We start from the raw sequence: 18,379 nt of genomic DNA, 5'->3' as shown, positions 1-18,379 counted from the left end.
TATGGACTTCTGCATTTCTTTATTTAAACTTCACTGACAAATTATTAGATATGAGGTGGTAGGCTGGTTATTGGGGCCATTGATGACTTTATTTCCATGGGATGAGTATGGGACTGATGGTTGCCTATGAAGCTTGAGGGGGAGATGGTCTGGGCTGAAAGGTTCAAGCCATTCCTTGTTAAAGTATTTAAGCATCTCTGGACCAGAAGTTGATAAGCTATAACTGCAGGGGTGATGAGTTGGCATATTAGCGACTTTATGCATCCGTTATCATACTTGTTGGAAGCAGCAATAATCTGGGGGTGGAAGGTAGAGGGTTTCATGACCTGCTTTGCTTCCAGGATTTTGCTGGGAACTTATGGTTTAGGTTTTTTGAATAGATATTGGGAAACACTTTTGATATAGTCGAAAGGAAGTTTGCTTTTAAGAAAGAACACAGGCTTTATTTGTTCATAGGTTAATTTTAAAAGCAGATTCGTATGCATGCCAAATAGTTTGCCTTTTCCATGAATGGAAACCAAACACGAACCTCATGATTTTCTTCAAATGTTTTTACATGCCTGTGTGTGTAGATTATTCAGTCATGTCACATTCTCACTTCCTGACTCCATCTCCAGCTGCAAAAATTAAGATGAAAAACTGTAAACACACACACACACACACACACACACACACACACTTTCCACGAAAATAATCATTGCAAAGTATGTAAGTATCTTTGGATAAAAAATAGTTTAAAAACAGGGGCACCTGGATGGCTCGGTTGGTTAAGCATCTGACTTCGGCTCAGGTCATGATCTCACAGTTCATGAGTTCAAGCCCCGCATCAAGCTTTGTGTTGACAGCTCAAAGCCTGGGGCTTGCTTCAGATTCTGTGTCTCCCTCTCTCTCTTTCTCCCCCACTTGCTCTCTCTCTCTCTCTCTCTCAAAAATGAATAAAGATTAAAAAATTTTTTTAAAAAGTTTAAAAACAAATCACTATGATTTATTACCATGCCAGTGAAGACTGCAATAAGACTTAGGTCTTGTTAACACTTTGTATGCCTTTATTTCAACAACAAAGATACGATGTATTGTCAAAACAGATAAGCCCTATGAAATACAGTAAGATTTTGAGCAAATCATTCACACTATGCTACTAAAATGTATGACGGTGATCAAAATTCCTTTATTAAATTATTATGTTTTCTGGAAAACCTCTAAAGATATTACACATAGAATTGGTCATTTAAAGCCTTTTCATTTTATACTTTTTTTTGTTTGTTTGTTTAAGGTCAGGTTCTTCTCACGTTGGAAAAGCACAGCAGCCCCTCAGACACTAGCACATTGATAAACTAAGCTGGAGGGAGCACACTCAGCTTCCTTCCTGATACTTCTGTCCAAATGCTGGCAAATCCAGTTTTCGGATCACAGCTTTTAGACTGAAAACAAAGCAAATCAACCTCTAGCCAATGAATTATTCATGTAATCCCTACTCTTCTTGTCACAGATTTCTTTCCTGATAGATATGACCCGTAGCTGCTGGTCTATGAATACTTATTTGAAATTAAAATGTCTGGAAATTTGGAAGACAATCGCTACCGTAGGTACTATCTTTAAAAAATTAGCGTCAATGGATTAAGAGATATTAATTTTATTCCCTGTACACGTTAAATATGGAACAATAGGAATGCATCTTATTTTCCAGATTTGAAAGGATTGCTTCTCAACATTTGTCTATTGCTTATTATTACTAAATATATAGACATTTTAGCTCTGTCAGAAGCTAAGTTATTTTGTACAAAAGATACTTTATATATATTTTTGGTTGTCTATCAGTAAGTCCAGCAGAAAGTTTCTCAAAGAGCTGTATTAAAAATGATAAAATGTTTTTTTTTTTTGTAAGCTCTCTTTTGATTAAACAGAAACCTCAAATAGTGTTTAGTGAGCTGTCACGTATTTGACTTACATCAGAGGTGTCAATTAAGGGCTTAATCCTAAACTCTGAAAAGAACTTGAATTCTGTACTTCTTAGTAAAATATTTGCTTACTAGATGGAGTTAAGACCATTGTAAAATTTATAAAAACTTGATTTTTTTTTTCTAAACAGGAGGTTAAAAAGTACTTGTACAAATTGTTTTAAAGTCAGCTTAGAGAATTATTTTACTTCCCCCCTTGAATTTTGTGGAGGACCTTATCTCACAGCAAAAGAGAATACGGTGAAATCTCTGTTTTCTCTACAAACGGGGAGAGTATCAGCAGCCCACCTAGTACTGAGCAGTGTTAATAACCTGTTAAATGAAATCTGTAACAAGATATAAATACAAATACAAAAGCTTTTATGGGCCATATAATTTTAAGTTTACAAGTCAAAAAACTGGAAATAGCCTATTTCAGTAGCAAAGAACAAAAGTTTAAGCAAAAATTAAATTATTGCTAAAATCGTAACAATTTTCCACATAGAAATATTACGTAATATCGGGACAGTACCAGTGAAGGAGAGTTGGATTGCGGAAACACAAGTCCAACAAAGAATTCATTTGCTAACAGCATCCAGCTAGAGACATGCTTCCTGCTATAAACTTCAGAGGAGGATAGTTTAAGAACAAAAGGGTAGCTTTATGATGAGGCTTAGGCTAATTTCCATTCCAACGTCTCTTTCTGAACTACGGATCCAAGCATCCTCAGGAATCCAGCTAACTTTGAAGAGAAGCAGTCAGAGGAGGTAGTGTTATCTTTTCTCCGCTGTGAGTAGAAGGGCAAGGGAAAGTCGTTTCTGAGGAGCTTCGGACGAAACATGGAAATTGAAAAGTAGAGACTGATGCCCTCAGATGAAAGGATAGCCTGAAGGTCTTCACACTGAGTTATGAGTAAGATCTGAAACCTATTTGATCTGGCCCCTTTTCTCACTCCAAGAAGAATGGATGCATGCCTCTGCCACAGTGCATCTCAGCAAATGACACTTTGAGAGCGAACTGAGCAGAATTCTTTCATCAAAGGTTGCACATTCCAAGTGCTCTCAACCTCCTTCCTCCAAAAGAAACAAAACTAAATAGAATATAATAGTTCATCTGCAAATTGTCATCCCACTGGCAAACAAGGGTTAGAAAAGTAAAAATGGAATCAAGAAATCACTCTTCCCACATCAGGGTAAACAGTAGTCTGGACACAAACTATGCCTGGTGTAAATGATCAGAAAACAGCGTAAAGACACAGAAATGATGCAAATAATCTTATGTTTAAAAAATAGAGGGAAGAGGGAAGGAAGGAGAGGAGGAGAGAAGATGAGGGAGGAAGGAGACGAAAGAGGGAGGGAGGGAAAGAGGGGAAAAAGAGGAGAGAGAGAGAGAGAGAGAGAGAGAAAGAGAGAGAGAGAGAGAGCAAAGTTTGGAAAGAGCAATAAACTAAAAAAACAGATGAAAATTCCCCAAAGTTCTTCATGACATAAAGGAGTTTATTAAAATATAAATATAAAACATTATTATGAAATGCTTTTAATGCTTCTATATTAAGTAAATATTTATTAAAAAACATAAAGTAAATAATATAATTTAAAAAATGAGCATGAAGAGGTGGGATAAATTGTCAGTTTATTTCTCCTTGTTTCTTAACAGTATATTAGCAGGTAATGATTGAAATAAAAGCAGGTGCTTAGCAAGTATTCCCATGCTTTTAGTGTTTTCGGTAACATTTTTTTTTTCACAACTTTAGTGGGACTGTATGGAAACATTTTGTGTGTCGATGGCACATTTTCCAAAGTGTATTTTTGTTGTTGTTCCGTTTCAAGGTCTTTGGTCCATAGTTTCAAATGAAGGTATACATGATTGTTTTACTAAAACATAGGTTGTACTATGCGACCTCATTTAAATGAAATAATATGTATCTATTAGTCAACCGTTGTCACATAATGTTGCATGCCAAACACCCACAAAATCACGGGCTTACAACAAGAATCATTTGTGAGTCCCCCAGGCACTTGTGCCTGGACTGACACGTGTCAGTCCAGGCACTGCCTGGACCCAGCAGGACTTGACTCCATGGCACTGATTGGGTTTAAGTCTGCACCAGGTGTCTTTTTGGACTAGTGAGCTCTCTGGGGCGTATTCTTCTTGAGGATGGCAGCAGTCAAAGAGAGCAAACCCAGACGTGCAAGCACGTATGAAGCCTCAGCTTGTGTCACAGGCACTTTTATTCTATGGCTTAGAGCAAGACATATGGCGAAGACTAAATTCAAATGGGAAAGGATACTCCAACCACCGTTAAGCCAAGGCAAAGGCATAAATGTTGAATACTAGAAGAGATGGAATTGAGACCAATAATTCCGTGTACTACACCACCTATTCATTTATCTACATACCTGTATGCATACAGAGAGCAGATAGAAATGATTTGCAGAAGGGTGATCGAAGTGTAGATGACCTGTTTTTTGTTTTGTTTTGTTTTGCTTTGCTTTTTTACTTATTCCTTGTTCGTTCTTTTTCCTGGGGGTGGGTATGTCTTAAGTATTGCAGTGCATACATATATCCATGATTTTTTTAAAAAACAGCTTTATTATATGTAATTCCAATGCCAAAATGTCCACCGTTTGAAGCATATAATTCAATGGTTTTCAGACATTCACACAAATATCACCACTATCTAATTTCAGAATATTTTTATCACTACAAATAGCAATCCTGTGCTCATTTGCAGTCACTGCCTATTTTTCCTTTTCCTCCAGCCCCTGACAAATATGCATATACTATCCTTCTCTAAGGACGGTCTATCCTGAACATTTCATGTAAATGGAATTGTAAAAATGTGGCCTTTTGTGAATGGCTTCTTTTACTTGGCATAATGTTATCAGGGTTCATCCATGTTCCACAGTTATCAGCACTTCATTCCCTTCTATTGCCTAATAATAATATTCAATTGTATGCATATACCACGTTTGTCCATTTATTCGTTGGTGGTTTCTATGTTTTGACTATTATGAAAAATATTTTATGTATTTTTGTGTGTAGGATTTTCAATTGAGTATATGCCTACGGGTAGAATTACCGATTCATACTTTAATCCTATGTTTAACCCTTTAAAGAACTGCATAAGTGTTTTCTTGCATGGCCACATTTTGCTGTCTCCCCCCACCCCCCCAGCAATATTTTATTTTATTTTATTTTATTTTATTTTATTTTATTTTTAATTTTTTTAATGTTTATTTATTTTTGAGAGAGAGACAGAGTGCAGGTGGGGGAGGGGCAGAGAGAGAAGAGATACAGAATCTGAAGCAGGGTCCAGGCTCTGAGCTGTGAGCACAGAGCTCAACAGGGGCCTCAAACCCACAAACCATGAGATCATGACCGGAGCCAGAGTCCGATGCTTAACCAACCGAGCCCCCCAGGCACCCCCTCCCCCCTCCGCCCTGACCACAAGAATTTATAAAGGTGTCCATTTCTGCACATCCTCATCAACACTAATTATTGTCCATCTTTTTGATTCTAAGCCATCCTGGTAGCTGTAAAGTGGTTTCTCATTGTGGTTTTGATTTGCATTTCTCTAATGACTAATGATGTTCGTCATGTTTTTGTGTCCTTATTGGCCATTTGTATGGTTGGGTTTTTTTTTTTTTTTTTTTTTTTTTTTTAGAAATGTGTATTCAAGTCCTTTGGTCATTTTTCTTTTTTTTTTTAATTTTTTTTAATGTTTATTTATTGTTGAGAGAGAGAGAGAGAGAGAGAGCAGGGGAGGGGCAGAGGGAGACAGAATCTGAAGCAGACTCCAGGCTCAGAGCTGTCAGCCCAGAGCCCGACACAGGACTCGAACTCACAAACCATGAGATCATGACCTCAGCCAAAGTCAGATGCTTAACTGACTGAGTCACCCAGGCGCCCCTATCCTTTGCTCATTTTTCAATAGAGTTAGGTATCTTTTTATTGTTGAGCTTTAAGATTTCTTTACACATTCTAGATATAAGACCCTAATCAGGCAGATATATGAATTGCAAATATTCTTTTATTATGTAAATTATCTTTTATTTTTATTGTGTCTTTTGAGGGGCAAAAGTTTTAATTTTGATGATGCTCACTTTTTCTTTTGTTGCTTGTGCTTTTGGTGTCATCTCTGAGAAACGACTGCTTAATCAAAGGTCCTCAAAGTTTTTTCCTGCAGAATCTAAGTTCCATAGTTATGTCTCTTACATTTAGACCTTTGATTCAGTTTGAGTTAACTTTTTGTATACGGTGTGAGGTAAAGGTCCAAATTCATTATTTTGCATGTGGATATCCAGTTGTCCTAGCACATATGTTGAAAAGGATACTCACTCACCATCGAATTATCTTGACATCCTTGTCAAAATCAATTGGCCATAAATGTGAAGGTCTATTTCTGGACTCTCAATTCCATTCTGTTGTTCTGTAGGTCTAAACTTATTAAATTTACCACAGTATTGTGATAGCTTTGCAGTAAATTTTGAAATCAGGAAGTATGGGTCCTCCAACTATGTGGCTATTTTTCAAAATTTTTTCACTATTTTGGGTGCCTTGCATTTCTAAGTGCATTTTAGGATCAGATTTCTAATTTCTGTAAAAGAAAGAAACCTGGTTGGGATCCCATATGTAATTAAAAAGCGATAGTTATTAATCTTAAAATAAACTTCCACCAGAATACTAAATCTCTTCCTTAAACTTTACATAGATTTATACTGAATAAGAATGGCTTGGCAGTTATGAAATTGGATTTGGTGTAGGTGGCTGGGCAAATGCTTTCTGAGGTAGAGTACTAAAGTATGTAATTAACATTTTGACAGACAAAAGAGGAAGTTATTAAAATAGGTTAGTGTAGGAACAGTGCTTTAAAAAGAGAACCCAGCATGTACGAGCATATGTAGGAATATTGGTGCTTACGAGAACTGAGTATTCACTGCAATTGTACATTGGGATTGACGATGCAAAATGAGTCAAGAGGTAAATGATGTAGAGATTATGAATCATCAATTGCTGATGTCCATGTTTCACATCTAAAGACTTTTAAACTCTGACTCACAAAAGTTAATCATACTATAGAATGTCTCCAAAACATGAATACATAAATGAATTATTAAATGCCCCTAAGTTGAATAGAAGTGATATCTGAAATACGGTTAGTAGAAAAACCATTAACTGGAAAACCAAACATGTAGTTTCAAAGCACTGCTAAAGAAGAAAATCATTATATCACTTAAACTAACAAGGAACATTTTCATCTGCAAGCTGTAATCGTGGTGGCAGGTGCCCCAATATAACCAGTAGACTGGATTGCTTACAAATAAAAAATACCCAGCACCCATCTATTAACTCTTTCACTTTACAGATTAAGGTGCTGATGTTCAGAGATATTTAGGGTCTCCAGGGGGCCTGATGTCAGTCATTGCTACGTTAAAAAAAATCACTTATTCATTTGTTTGTTAGACTAGGAGTCTGAGACATCAAAACGAGGGCGAGTAATTATAAATTGACAATATCTGTAATTGCAATATTCCTGGGAGCATGGGAGAAATGGCTTAATTCAAGTGGGAGTTAAGGAAGAAGAGTTTTGCTGAAGAGTGGCATTTGAGCTGAGACTTGAGAGGAAGCCACTGAGGTAAGTAAGCAAAGGAACAATGCTTCCAAGAACAGCGTGTGCCAGCACAGGGATGTGCACAAGTATCGCTATTCTCATGAAACTGTTAGGTATTCGTTGACGAGAGCTGTACGTTAGGCTTGATGGTGAAAAATGAACAATGAGACAATAATAAATTATGAGTGTCATGCAAAGAATTAAAATTTAATCCTTCGGAGTTCAATTGTAAATTTTCCACCCCAGGGACATAATCAGATTTGTTGGAAGGACTCCCCCTGTTAGTTGTGCGAAGGGTGGATCAGAGGGGAGTGAGACCAGGGACCAGAAAAGTGGGGAAAGGAGAGTGGGCAGCATAATGAGGGCGAGCCATGTGGCTCTAAGTCAAAGCTGCAGCTGCAGACATGGAGAGGTAGACACCGACACAAGAGAGACTTTTGAAAAGGTAAAAAGCCAACCGGACTTGTTGACTACGTATGAAGCATGAAGGAAAAACAGGATGCCAGGCAAGTGGTCGATTATATTTTCAACTTTCTACTCCTTCTTATGCATGTAAAGGATTGTGATTATTTATAACTTTTAAATGTATTTATAATATATAGTTAAAATACATTAAAAACTCAGCATCTTTTTTTGGAGGTAAGCGCTTTGCATTATACTAAATATATGATGTTGAGGGAGACTTGTATCTTCTGCCTTTCCTTGAGTCCAGTCACAAGCTTAAGTAAATGCACCTTGAGAGAGGGATGCTCTGAGAATAGCGAAATGAAGCCAGGGTGTTTTCACAGTGTAAATTCTCATTACTCTCTCATTTGTTCCTTCCCACAGTGCGTACACTTATTGCTAGATAAGAAAGGGAATGAAATACAGAAATGAAAAATATAGACATGAAAGCCCGCCTTGTGCCAGTTAGGGATTGCTCTTTTATTTTAATAAAATCACAAGGTAGCAAAACAGTTCCTCTCAAGGGGCAAAGCACTAATCCAATATATCACATGTAAAACACTTGTGGTCAATACAGACAAGATTTTTCTGGAAATCCGAAAAATTATGGTCACAGGTGCCATGGGTGGGTTATTTTTTGTTTGTTTGTTTGTTTTTGGTCCAATGCACAAAAAGGTCTATGAGTGAGTAAGCATAAAGCAGTTGGCTTTTCCCACTCACTGGCGACAGCATGTGGGACTACCTTCATAGAGTCATTTCTTCTGGCTTTCACCATTTTGTAAGTAAACAAAAAAGAAACATTCAAAAATATGAGGGAAAGAAGGCGTTCCATTCAATGGTGGGAAGCGCTGGATCACACACAGTTACACAGGTCATTTACTGTCAGATTCAGTTGAGTCTCTGCTGTGCTAATGCCGGTTTGCAAATTGCCAAGAGGGAGACACGGGGCACTGCATTTTCCGTGAAGCACAGTGAACTACGTCTAGCAGGCCTCCGCAGGGCTGGGACCAAACCACGAGGAGGTAAGTCAATAAGGCAGCATTTGTATGGTCCTGTATTTGTTCTCCAAGTGGTCGGGCGCAGGGTAGGACCGCTGGATGGAAAAGTACCAAGAAAGGGTACTGCCCAGGCCTACAGGAGCAGTCTGAAGACAGCATGGCCCTGGGCCCTACCTGGCCTTCTGGGGCGGGTGGAAAGGCAAAGACACAAGCCCTGAATAGGTAGGGACCCACACCTGGAAGTGTGCTATACAAGGTATGTTTAGTCTGTATGCCAAATCAATTTATGCTCCCCACCCCCCCCCCCCCCCCCCCCCCCCTGCCGGCCAACTTAATAGCTGCCATTGAAAATGAAGACAGTGGAAAGTTACAAGATTTTTTCCTTTTTCAGTTTTACACTGCCATATGATCAATCACTAACCATTTCACAAATCACATACAACTTTCAAGTCAGGTGCAATTTAATATACCAGAAATCAGTATCAAGACCAGGGAGAAAAAGAAATGAGCTCCAAAATATTGGCGACAAGAGACAGGGAATCCTTAACACTTTTCTACCTGTCTTTTTTGAATTGACACAGGCTTTTGCATAACGGAAACCACGGTAACACAAAACTTGATCTTCACTGTCCTGGCGCCAAGACAAATCTTGCGTGCGCGCGCGCACACACACACACACACACACACACACACCGTTTATCTCCAAAATAGCCACATTTTTTTTTTTATTTGGTGATCCAATACGTTTTTAATTCAAATAGTCACCACATAACCTAGGCACAATATTAAGCATTGTACAAGCAAAGTAATTTACTGATTTTCATTTCAATTGCCAAAGAGTACAATAAGTGAATTGGTTACGGGATATACTTCTGTACATAAAAATATCCATGTATTTATACAAGGGTATGGAACAGAGTTTAAAGATAATAAAACCAGAACATCACAATAAATAGGATGTGTTCCTATAGGACAGCAGAGTGCGCTTTGTCAGTAAGCTGTCCAGTCTTTCTTCAAGGTGCTTTATATTCTTCTGAGCTAGGCTCACATTAACCAAAAGAAGGGTTAGGGGTTAGTAGTTGATTCTGAATCTGAATGCCTAACTTTCATAGGTTGCTTTTTATTTGCATTTCCAATAATAGGGGTAGAAGATATGATAATTTATTTTCCAAAAGTCTTTGCAACTTATCAAATTCTATTGATTTCCCACTTCAATATTTTAAAACGCAGATCAATCTAAGCTCTAGCACCGTATGACCATGAGATACATGTATTTCTGTCAGAGCAACAATATTTTATATCATCTTTGTTCCTCTGGCTATAACAATTCTGTTTAGAAAAATTTTACCAAGCTAAAAAATAGTTGATCTAGGTTGTCATAAAAAAGAATATTAAATACCTTTGGTAAAAATAGATATATTTAACAAGATTAGAAAAGCAAACAGTTATAGTGTCAAAAGGAGAATATAAAAATGTACACGATAAAACAAATAAACCAACTTGTAGATAAAGTGAAGATAAGGCCACTCTTCAGGTTTGTCTCTTCCAGAGTTCTCTTCTTCTAAATGGTGGAAATTTTAGTAAGAAATATGGAAAATCCAGTCTTTCCTGTCAGCATGACACAAGTTTGATTTATCGTAACACCCTTCCTTTTTAAAAACCAAGGTTGTAGGACATAGAACACTCTGGTTTATATATGTGAATGTTAAGGAAACAATTCCAGATTTCTGTGATTTTAGGCCCAGAACATGGAGCTTTAGAGTTAAGCAAGGCAACAGAATCAGGTGCTCATCGCACAGTTTTTTCCCCGTACTGACATTAGCCTAAGCCACATGGAGACAGCTGAAATACGGAACACAGCTAGCTGAGTAAGCACAAGGCAACTCTGTCACTAGCTAGTGATGCACAACATTCATTTTTTTTCCAGGACCAAAGACCTTTTCTCCTGTTATTCGGGCCTCTCCTCTCAAAAGAGCCATTGCACAACTTCTAATTCCGTGTGGTGTCTCCTCTTTTAGAATACACTGTAAATCCTGAAGATGAAAGGTCCCTGAAGCAAACAACTGAGATTACGGATGGAGATAATGCGCAAGTTGTCTAACAGATCAGCCACTGAGCTGTACTGCTCTGGGAGAGGCTGTGCGTGCTGATGCGGTTATCCTCCTGTGTGCCCTCTGCACACACAGTCACACTCCTCGTGGTGCTCCAGGGCCACGTCCGTGAGAGATTTATGCAATCCCCTGACACCACTCTTTGGTCTCAACTGAAGGACCTGAAAGGGAACAATGTAAGCCATCTTTAAAATCAACCAATGTCTGTAACGTTTGATTTCATGGACAAGTAAAATTTCAGAAAAGAATCTCGGGGCCCAACAAAGACTTAACAAATTTTTATTTTTTTTTCTGATGAAGGCATCGTGAACACCTACCCCCACCCTTCAAAGAAATCACAAACGATCATCATCTTTTCGTGAAAGAAAGGAGGTTTTAATAGCAGCCACTTGGAAGGATGCCGCCTCCGAATACGGAACGGTCCTGACATTGAAAGACCTACTGTGCACTCCGTTTCACTCCTCGGACAATATTACAGAGAATTTCACCTTGATTAAGTAGTTTGAAACCACTACTGCCCAGCCGTCTTTCTGTTTGTTGGTTTCTTTCACTCATTCATTTTTTTCACACATTTAACAAAAATTTATACTTGAAGCAATACAAGTACTGCGATCCTGTGAAAGGAAACACGATCACTCTACAGCTGAGTCTGCTCAATTATGCCACTCATTAATTTTCTTGGCTACGCTTCAAGTCCTCTATAAACTTGATGAGATGGATTAGATGTACTTCATAGACATCAGCCTCCGTCACAGCTAACTTTCCGCAGCTGGACCCACTGTGCAGTAAACGGAGGCTTGGCGATAATAACAATGATGCCTCTATTAAATGAACTTAATGTGCAGTTTGGCCTTTTAATAAAAATATGGCAAAACAGACACTGATACTCAAGATATTTCCTTTTAACACTGTGACAGGAAGGCACAGCTATGTGTTCTATAAAAGATTATCTGAAGTATTTGATAAGAACTACCTACTCGGTGTGTATTTTCATTTCTTATAATAGAAACAATAAAGTTTCAAGGAATTGTGTTTGTTTGGATTATGAACAAAGACCAGAGGACATAATAATACGAAGTTGTCTAGTTTCTCTGTTTTCTGGGTAGGACAGTGATAACTTCATAGAGCAACTTCTAAAAGATACTCTTCCGGGAAATGTACGTTAATCCAAAGAGGCACAAGTCGAGTCTTATGACCGTTTTATTTGAAGATTTAAAAGAGAAAAGTAGAGAATGTATACCTCATTTGGAGTATGTGGTCATATCAAAGGTTAATCAGCTAACATTTTTTGAATGCTTACTGGGTGCCAGGCACTGTAATAATGTTTTTACATACTTTAACTCACAAGAATTCTATGAAGTAATTTACAATTGCTACCCTTATTTTACACATGAGTGACCAGAAGCGTTAGAGAGAACAGGGACATAACCAGTATTTGTACTTTGGCCAAAGATGAATTATTAAAGTCAGACTGATAGATAATAATTTTATAAAGACTTAGAATATATTGTTAGTCATACATTCTGCTGATTTAATAACGTTCTTCCTAGAGAGCTAAACAGCAAAGTCTTGTAATAACTATGAGAAATAGGGAACTTTTAAAGCAGATTTTTCTATTAAAATTCACAATTCCAAGATAAAAATTACTAAGGATATATGATTTTAACATGAAGCTTAACCCAATGACTGTCAAATATTATATGTGTCAATACTGAGTTACTGTTTTTGAACTTAAAGTGGCATCAAAACTGTTAAGATACTGGTGCTGTAACTTACCCAACTTTTGTTAAAAATTCCTTCTGGAATGAGGTTGAGTGGGTAGATAAACTGCAATATTGGCATAGCCAATGTCTTTAATTCCTAACTCCACTTGTATACATTTTCCCAGTTAGCAGGGGGAAAAAATTACTATAAAAGGTAAGAGTTAGAGAAGCTACCATATACAGCCGTAACAGGCAGCCATGCCAGGCTACAAACTTACAATCGTTCTTTCCTCCAGGAGTGCTTATGTCGAGGTGCAGTAACCGAATAATAGCACCTCCCCACCCCCGTCTTCATCTACTGATATTTGTGGAGATTTACAAATAGCAGAAGAATCTTATAATGTTGTAGTGATGCAAAGTCTTAGATAAGAAATTAAAAATACATGGGAGGGGACTTAATTAGTGCTCTCCTTCATTTCTTTATGAAGTTTTGACTTTGGAGGAGAACGATAGGTTGGAAAATGACCAACAGGTCCCAGATAATATTAAAGAAGACAGCAAGACAGAGGCATGTCTCAAACAATTTTGAGAGAGAGGTTCAAACTAAAATTACAAACCAACGGAAAAAAAAAAATCCAGGGAAAAACTAAAATCCGAGAATATGGAAGAGATTAGATCAGGTACAAAAAGAAACATCAGGAAATAGATGATCATGTGCCACTGCCCACACTGTGCAAAGTGCCGTTAAATTTTGGCTGCCATGGAACAATGGGGGGTGGTATTCACTACAAAAAAAAAAGGCAGTTGAATTATATACTTTTTATCCAGAACAGATCTATGCAAGAAAAGCAAGACCATACCAAATAAATAAATAAATAAATAAATCAATAAATAAAATATCCCAAAGATCTTTTTGCCTGGAAAAGAATACTCTACCTATCTTGGGGCAAAATTCATTAAATTTTTATTGATCGTTTGCCATAAGCAAAGAATAAGGTGAAGCAGAGAGGGTGGGGAATAAAGATGAGTGGGAGAATAGCTAATATATATTCAGGGCTTGAAATATGCCAGACCCGGTTCTAAGTGTTGTGTCAGCTCCTTTAATCCTCACAGTAAGGTATGAGCGTTAGATATTCACTTCACACATGCGGAACCTGAGGTGCAAGAGAGTAGAAGCAATTTGCCCCAAGTCACACAGCTAACAAATGTCAGCTTCAAGCCTTGGCTTCACAGATGGTTTTCTTCAGTACTGCAGTGTAATGTTATCTTTGTTCTTTTTGGTTCTCAATTCGGTAAAAACAAATAAAAATAAACAATAATTCTGAATGACATAGCAAAAAAATAATCTCTAATAAACATGTCTTTAAAGTTCTACACATGCACAGAAGATGGGCTAGTTACGCTAGGACCGGCAGGAAACTCGGATGTATTTTGAGGAGGACGTAACATCTGAGCTCATATATATGTAAAGTTCCTGTCTCGCTTTCTGAAAAATCCTTTTGTGAGATAGAAAAATCTTTAAGGGAATTTTGAGGGGGGCAAAACTGGCTTCCAATAAATAGTATCTGGTACTTGATGTAAAAAGTAGTAAGAATCTTTTTAATAAGAGGATTATGCTGTAATATTGGGGCGCCTGGGTGGCTCAGTCCATCGGGTGTCAGACTTTGGCTCAGGTCACCATCTCATGGTTCACGAGTTTGAGCCCCGCATTGGGCTCTGTGCTGACAGCTCGGAGCCTGGAGCCTGCTTCAGATTCTGTGTATCCCTCTCTCTGCCTCTCCCCTGCTTGCACTCTGCCTCTCTCTCTCTCTCTCAAAAATAAATAAACATTAAAACAATTAAAAATTACGCTATGTAACAATACTATCATCTTATGTATTTCAAGCCTTTTAATTTTCTAAACTTATTTTTGAAACAATGGTTGAAAAAAAAACCACCGAAAGTGGTAAAGGAACCCAAATGGGGAATAATTGTTATATTTGTAGTAACACAAGGAACATAATTCAGCTTATTAGTTAAGGAAACTAGTATAACAGAGGTGAAAGACAGAAGAATTAGGGTATCTAAGCTCTGTCTTTGCTTCTGTCTTCTCCATGAAGTGGAATAGTCTTCAAACTGAAAACTGGAACAATAGGAATAAGAAAGGAATCATCAAAAGGAATTAAGGCCCAAGATGGGCTTCACTGCAAATGAATTAAGTCTTTGGATCCAGATTAATGGTATTCAATGATTTAATGATTTTTAGCACTATTTGAAATTCTGTTTAAAAATAATTTCACTTCTCTAGGAGTAGTACTAAGCTCAGAACTTACTTCCAGAATATATGACTGAGAAAAATTTAGGTCTCAGAAATGATCAATTACACCAAACAAATAAACCCCCCCCCCTTTTTTTAATAAGGTGTTTTGTTAACAAAAACACTATCACAGAAAAAAATCAACGATTCCCACAAAGCAATATAAAAAATTAAGACATGATGGTTACCGGAGATACTTGTGAGACATGTGAAGTAGGCAACCATACAGTTATATATGTCCACACGTGCATTAGAGATGCTTTGTGGGAAGCTTGTAAGAGGTGGTCATGGAATTAGATAAACATCCATAGCTGTATATGTGTACACACAGATAATGCACATATAACCACCCCACCCAAAGACTAAAGAATAATGGAGCGATGTCATTCTGGAAGGCCAGTAAGTTTACAAGTATTTCCCATAGTCCCTTCTCACACAAGAGTTTGATCTGAGATTATAAAATAGATACCTCATACTCTGTGGCAAAAATGTTTTTTTAATGTTTATTTATTTTTGAGAGAAAGAGAGAGAGCGCGGGTGGGGGAGGGGCAAAGAGAGAGGTGGGCAGGGGATCTGAAGCGAGCTCTGCACTGTAAGCAGAGAGCCCAGTGTGGGGACTGAACTCACAAACTCGAGATCAAGACCTGAGCTGAAGTCAGAAGCTTAACCAACTGAGCCACCCAGGTTACGCCTGGGGCAACTTATCTTAATAACCCTAAAACCGATGTGATTTGAAAAGAAATTATATAAGTATAGGATGGAGGAGGATATGCCTGACCCAAGGACTGATTTAACGAAAGAAAGCATGATGTGGACCCAGCATCCGATAAACTTGTTTAAAAAAGGCTAATACGACTGGTCAGGGTTGTATAGCTCTTAGAATGGTGGCTATAAACCCAAAAGTTGTTGGCTAAATCAGGTCTGCAAATATACCATATTTAATAAGGACTGGCTTTAGAAAGCCCCAAACTGAATGATTTTAGGTGAGAAAAGATCACTCTGGCTTAATTCCTATTCTCATCACATCCTTTCATGGTCACCGATCAATTCTGATGCCTGCCTTGCTTGTAAGGCGGTTTATTTAATCTGTTTAGAACGACTGTATTTAGTGTTTTTTCCTGGACTCCCAGATTCCCAGTTCACAGAGGAGCAATAAGGCTGACCTCTGGGCACAGCCTGGCTGGAGCTCTCTGCGCCACCAAGCTCATGATTAGCTCCTTCTGAAACTAGAGTGGAGACGATTCCCAGCCCAAGAATCTTGAGAAGCATGGGATGTAGAAACGAAAGTAGCACTTGACTAATGGTGGTAAAGAGTCCATTTTTATCACAGACTGCCAGTTTGGGACATTACTTTCCACAGACTGCAATGTAGTAATTGTCATGGAATAACAAAACTGGGAAAAACCCGACAGGTTATTCTATTTTACATTTATTTTACAAGGGTAAGCGCCCTGCTGATGGTCACAAGTTAACAGTAGGTCTAGGATGAAAACAGTGTTCCTTGTCCATTGGAATCCAATGCTTTTGTCCCCCTTTATCAGCTGCCAACACAATACTGGTGAAGGGTAGGACAGCCATGTCCTATAAAGTGCAGTTTATGACGCTGGGTATATTTAGATGACTAACAGATAAAGAATTTTATTAATGTCCTTATGCACATGAAAAATTATTTCATTTAGTTAGTAGGTATTTATTTTGTGTTGTTCTTTTATTTAGTGTAAAAAATGAAAAGTAATGAGATGCAATGATACAGAAATGAAGTCAGAAGGGCAGATTTTGACTTGATATAATTTAAATGTTTTATAAGATTAAAGCTGACTCATCAAGAGTGTTTTGCTTCCTGATATAGGAATGCTACACAACGCTCCTGGAGAAAGGCTGGGTATAACTGGGGATATTCTAGCAATAACAACAATTTGGAGTGTGTAAGTTCTAAGGTTCCCAAAGGTCTGAAAAACAATCATTACTAACATTTAATATTTATATTTTCCTTAATTCCACAGAATAAAAAGATGAAAGGAATCCATAAAGGGTTTAACATGCTTTTCGGGGCAACATGAATAATAGGAAGATTGGTAAAATTACGAATATATCTACTTGGGATTTATGTGCCCACTTTGCCTCAAATGGAAAAAGAAATATCAAAGATCTCCTTTCTCCAACATAGACAATAATTTCTTTAAGTCTGTCTTTAAAATATTTTCCCTTAGGGGCGCCTGGGGGCTCAGTCAGTTAAGGGTCTGACTTCGGCTCAGATCATGATCTCGCGGTTCGTGAGTTCCAGCCCCGCGTCAGGCTCTGTGCTGACAGCTCAGAGCCTGGAGCCTGTTTCAGATTCTATGTCTCCCTCTCGCTGCCACTCTCTGGCTCCCACTGTCTCTCAAAAACAAATGAACATTAAAAAACAAAAAAAACAAAAAAAAATTAAAATATTTTCCCTTTGTATTTGGAAAAGTTTAAAGTTGAAAAGTTTCACCCATTTTCTCCACTGCAGAACACATTTTCGTTTTTGTAGGACAGATGAAACCCTCACTGCCCATGTTGTATCATCAGAGGACAAGCTTTCTACAACTTTAACGCCTGGACGTTTGAGTTAAAGGTCCTAATTTTAAAAAATGAAAACATAAACTAGTTTGTGAACCTTATTTCTTCCCCCCCCCCCCCCCCCGGATGCTGTGTCTCCTTTCCGAATAACAGTCCATTGCAGATACACAGTTTTGTTATCTTCTGAGATGTGGAGGAACCCGAAAAGAAAATGACACACCTACCTCATGGTATTTTTTAGTGACTTTACTCGGGACGCACTGACACTCATTGCAGTTGTGGAGACAGCAGGCACAGTTTCCACCACAGCGTTTAACCAGGAGACAACCTGGCCAGAAAATGGTATCGGTTCTCTTTAGTTCTTCCCTTATGGACACCGAGAAGTTACGAGGTGTGCAGCTGTATAGTCTTACCTCCTCTTTTAGAAGGTTCAGATCCACCACTACATGGCATAAAAGGAAGCAAAGAAAAATACATGTTCATGCCTTGAGCCTGAATTCATCTCATCAGACTCTTTTCACAGAGAAACCGATCTTGTTTCACAAACAATATGGCCAACAATATCCCTTCTTATTTTAACTAGGTTTTAGGGCTATTGCAGCTCGCCAGTGGGACTTTCATTTTATAGTAAACAAAGCTTCATTATGACTGACTGACCAATAAAGAGATACCATTGTGCAATATTAAGACCGGAGCCAACAAAACAGTGGAGAGCTATAAATAGGAAACTTT

At 38.0% G+C, this 18,379-nt stretch overlaps 1 protein-coding gene across 3 annotated transcripts in view; it reads right to left on the bottom strand.

The window, feature by feature from the left end:
* Positions 1 to 10,393: 10,393 nt before the first annotated feature.
* PDGFC (platelet derived growth factor C) overlaps positions 10,394 to 18,379 on the bottom strand; it is a 203,367-nt gene continuing 195,381 nt past the window's right edge. Inside the window, exons 5-7 of one of the 3 annotated variants that reach the window (XM_042935211.1) lie at positions 18,061 to 18,089; positions 17,872 to 17,975; positions 11,153 to 11,265 (exon numbers count right to left, since the gene is read on the bottom strand). In XM_042935211.1, the coding sequence (XP_042791145.1) occupies positions 11,253 to 11,265; positions 17,872 to 17,975; positions 18,061 to 18,089 (146 nt within the window). In that variant the 3' untranslated portion in view covers positions 11,153 to 11,252. Of the gene's footprint in view, positions 11,266 to 14,850; positions 14,930 to 17,871; positions 18,090 to 18,379 lie in introns of those variants that run through there. The other 2 variants (XM_042935209.1, XM_042935210.1) reach the window with 2 other exon arrangements.

Source organism: Panthera leo, chromosome B1 (assembly GCF_018350215.1).
Source record: "Panthera leo isolate Ple1 chromosome B1, P.leo_Ple1_pat1.1, whole genome shotgun sequence".
Lineage (NCBI taxonomy): Eukaryota > Metazoa > Chordata > Mammalia > Carnivora > Felidae > Panthera > Panthera leo.
This window is presented reverse-complemented; position numbering and strand designations above follow the sequence as displayed.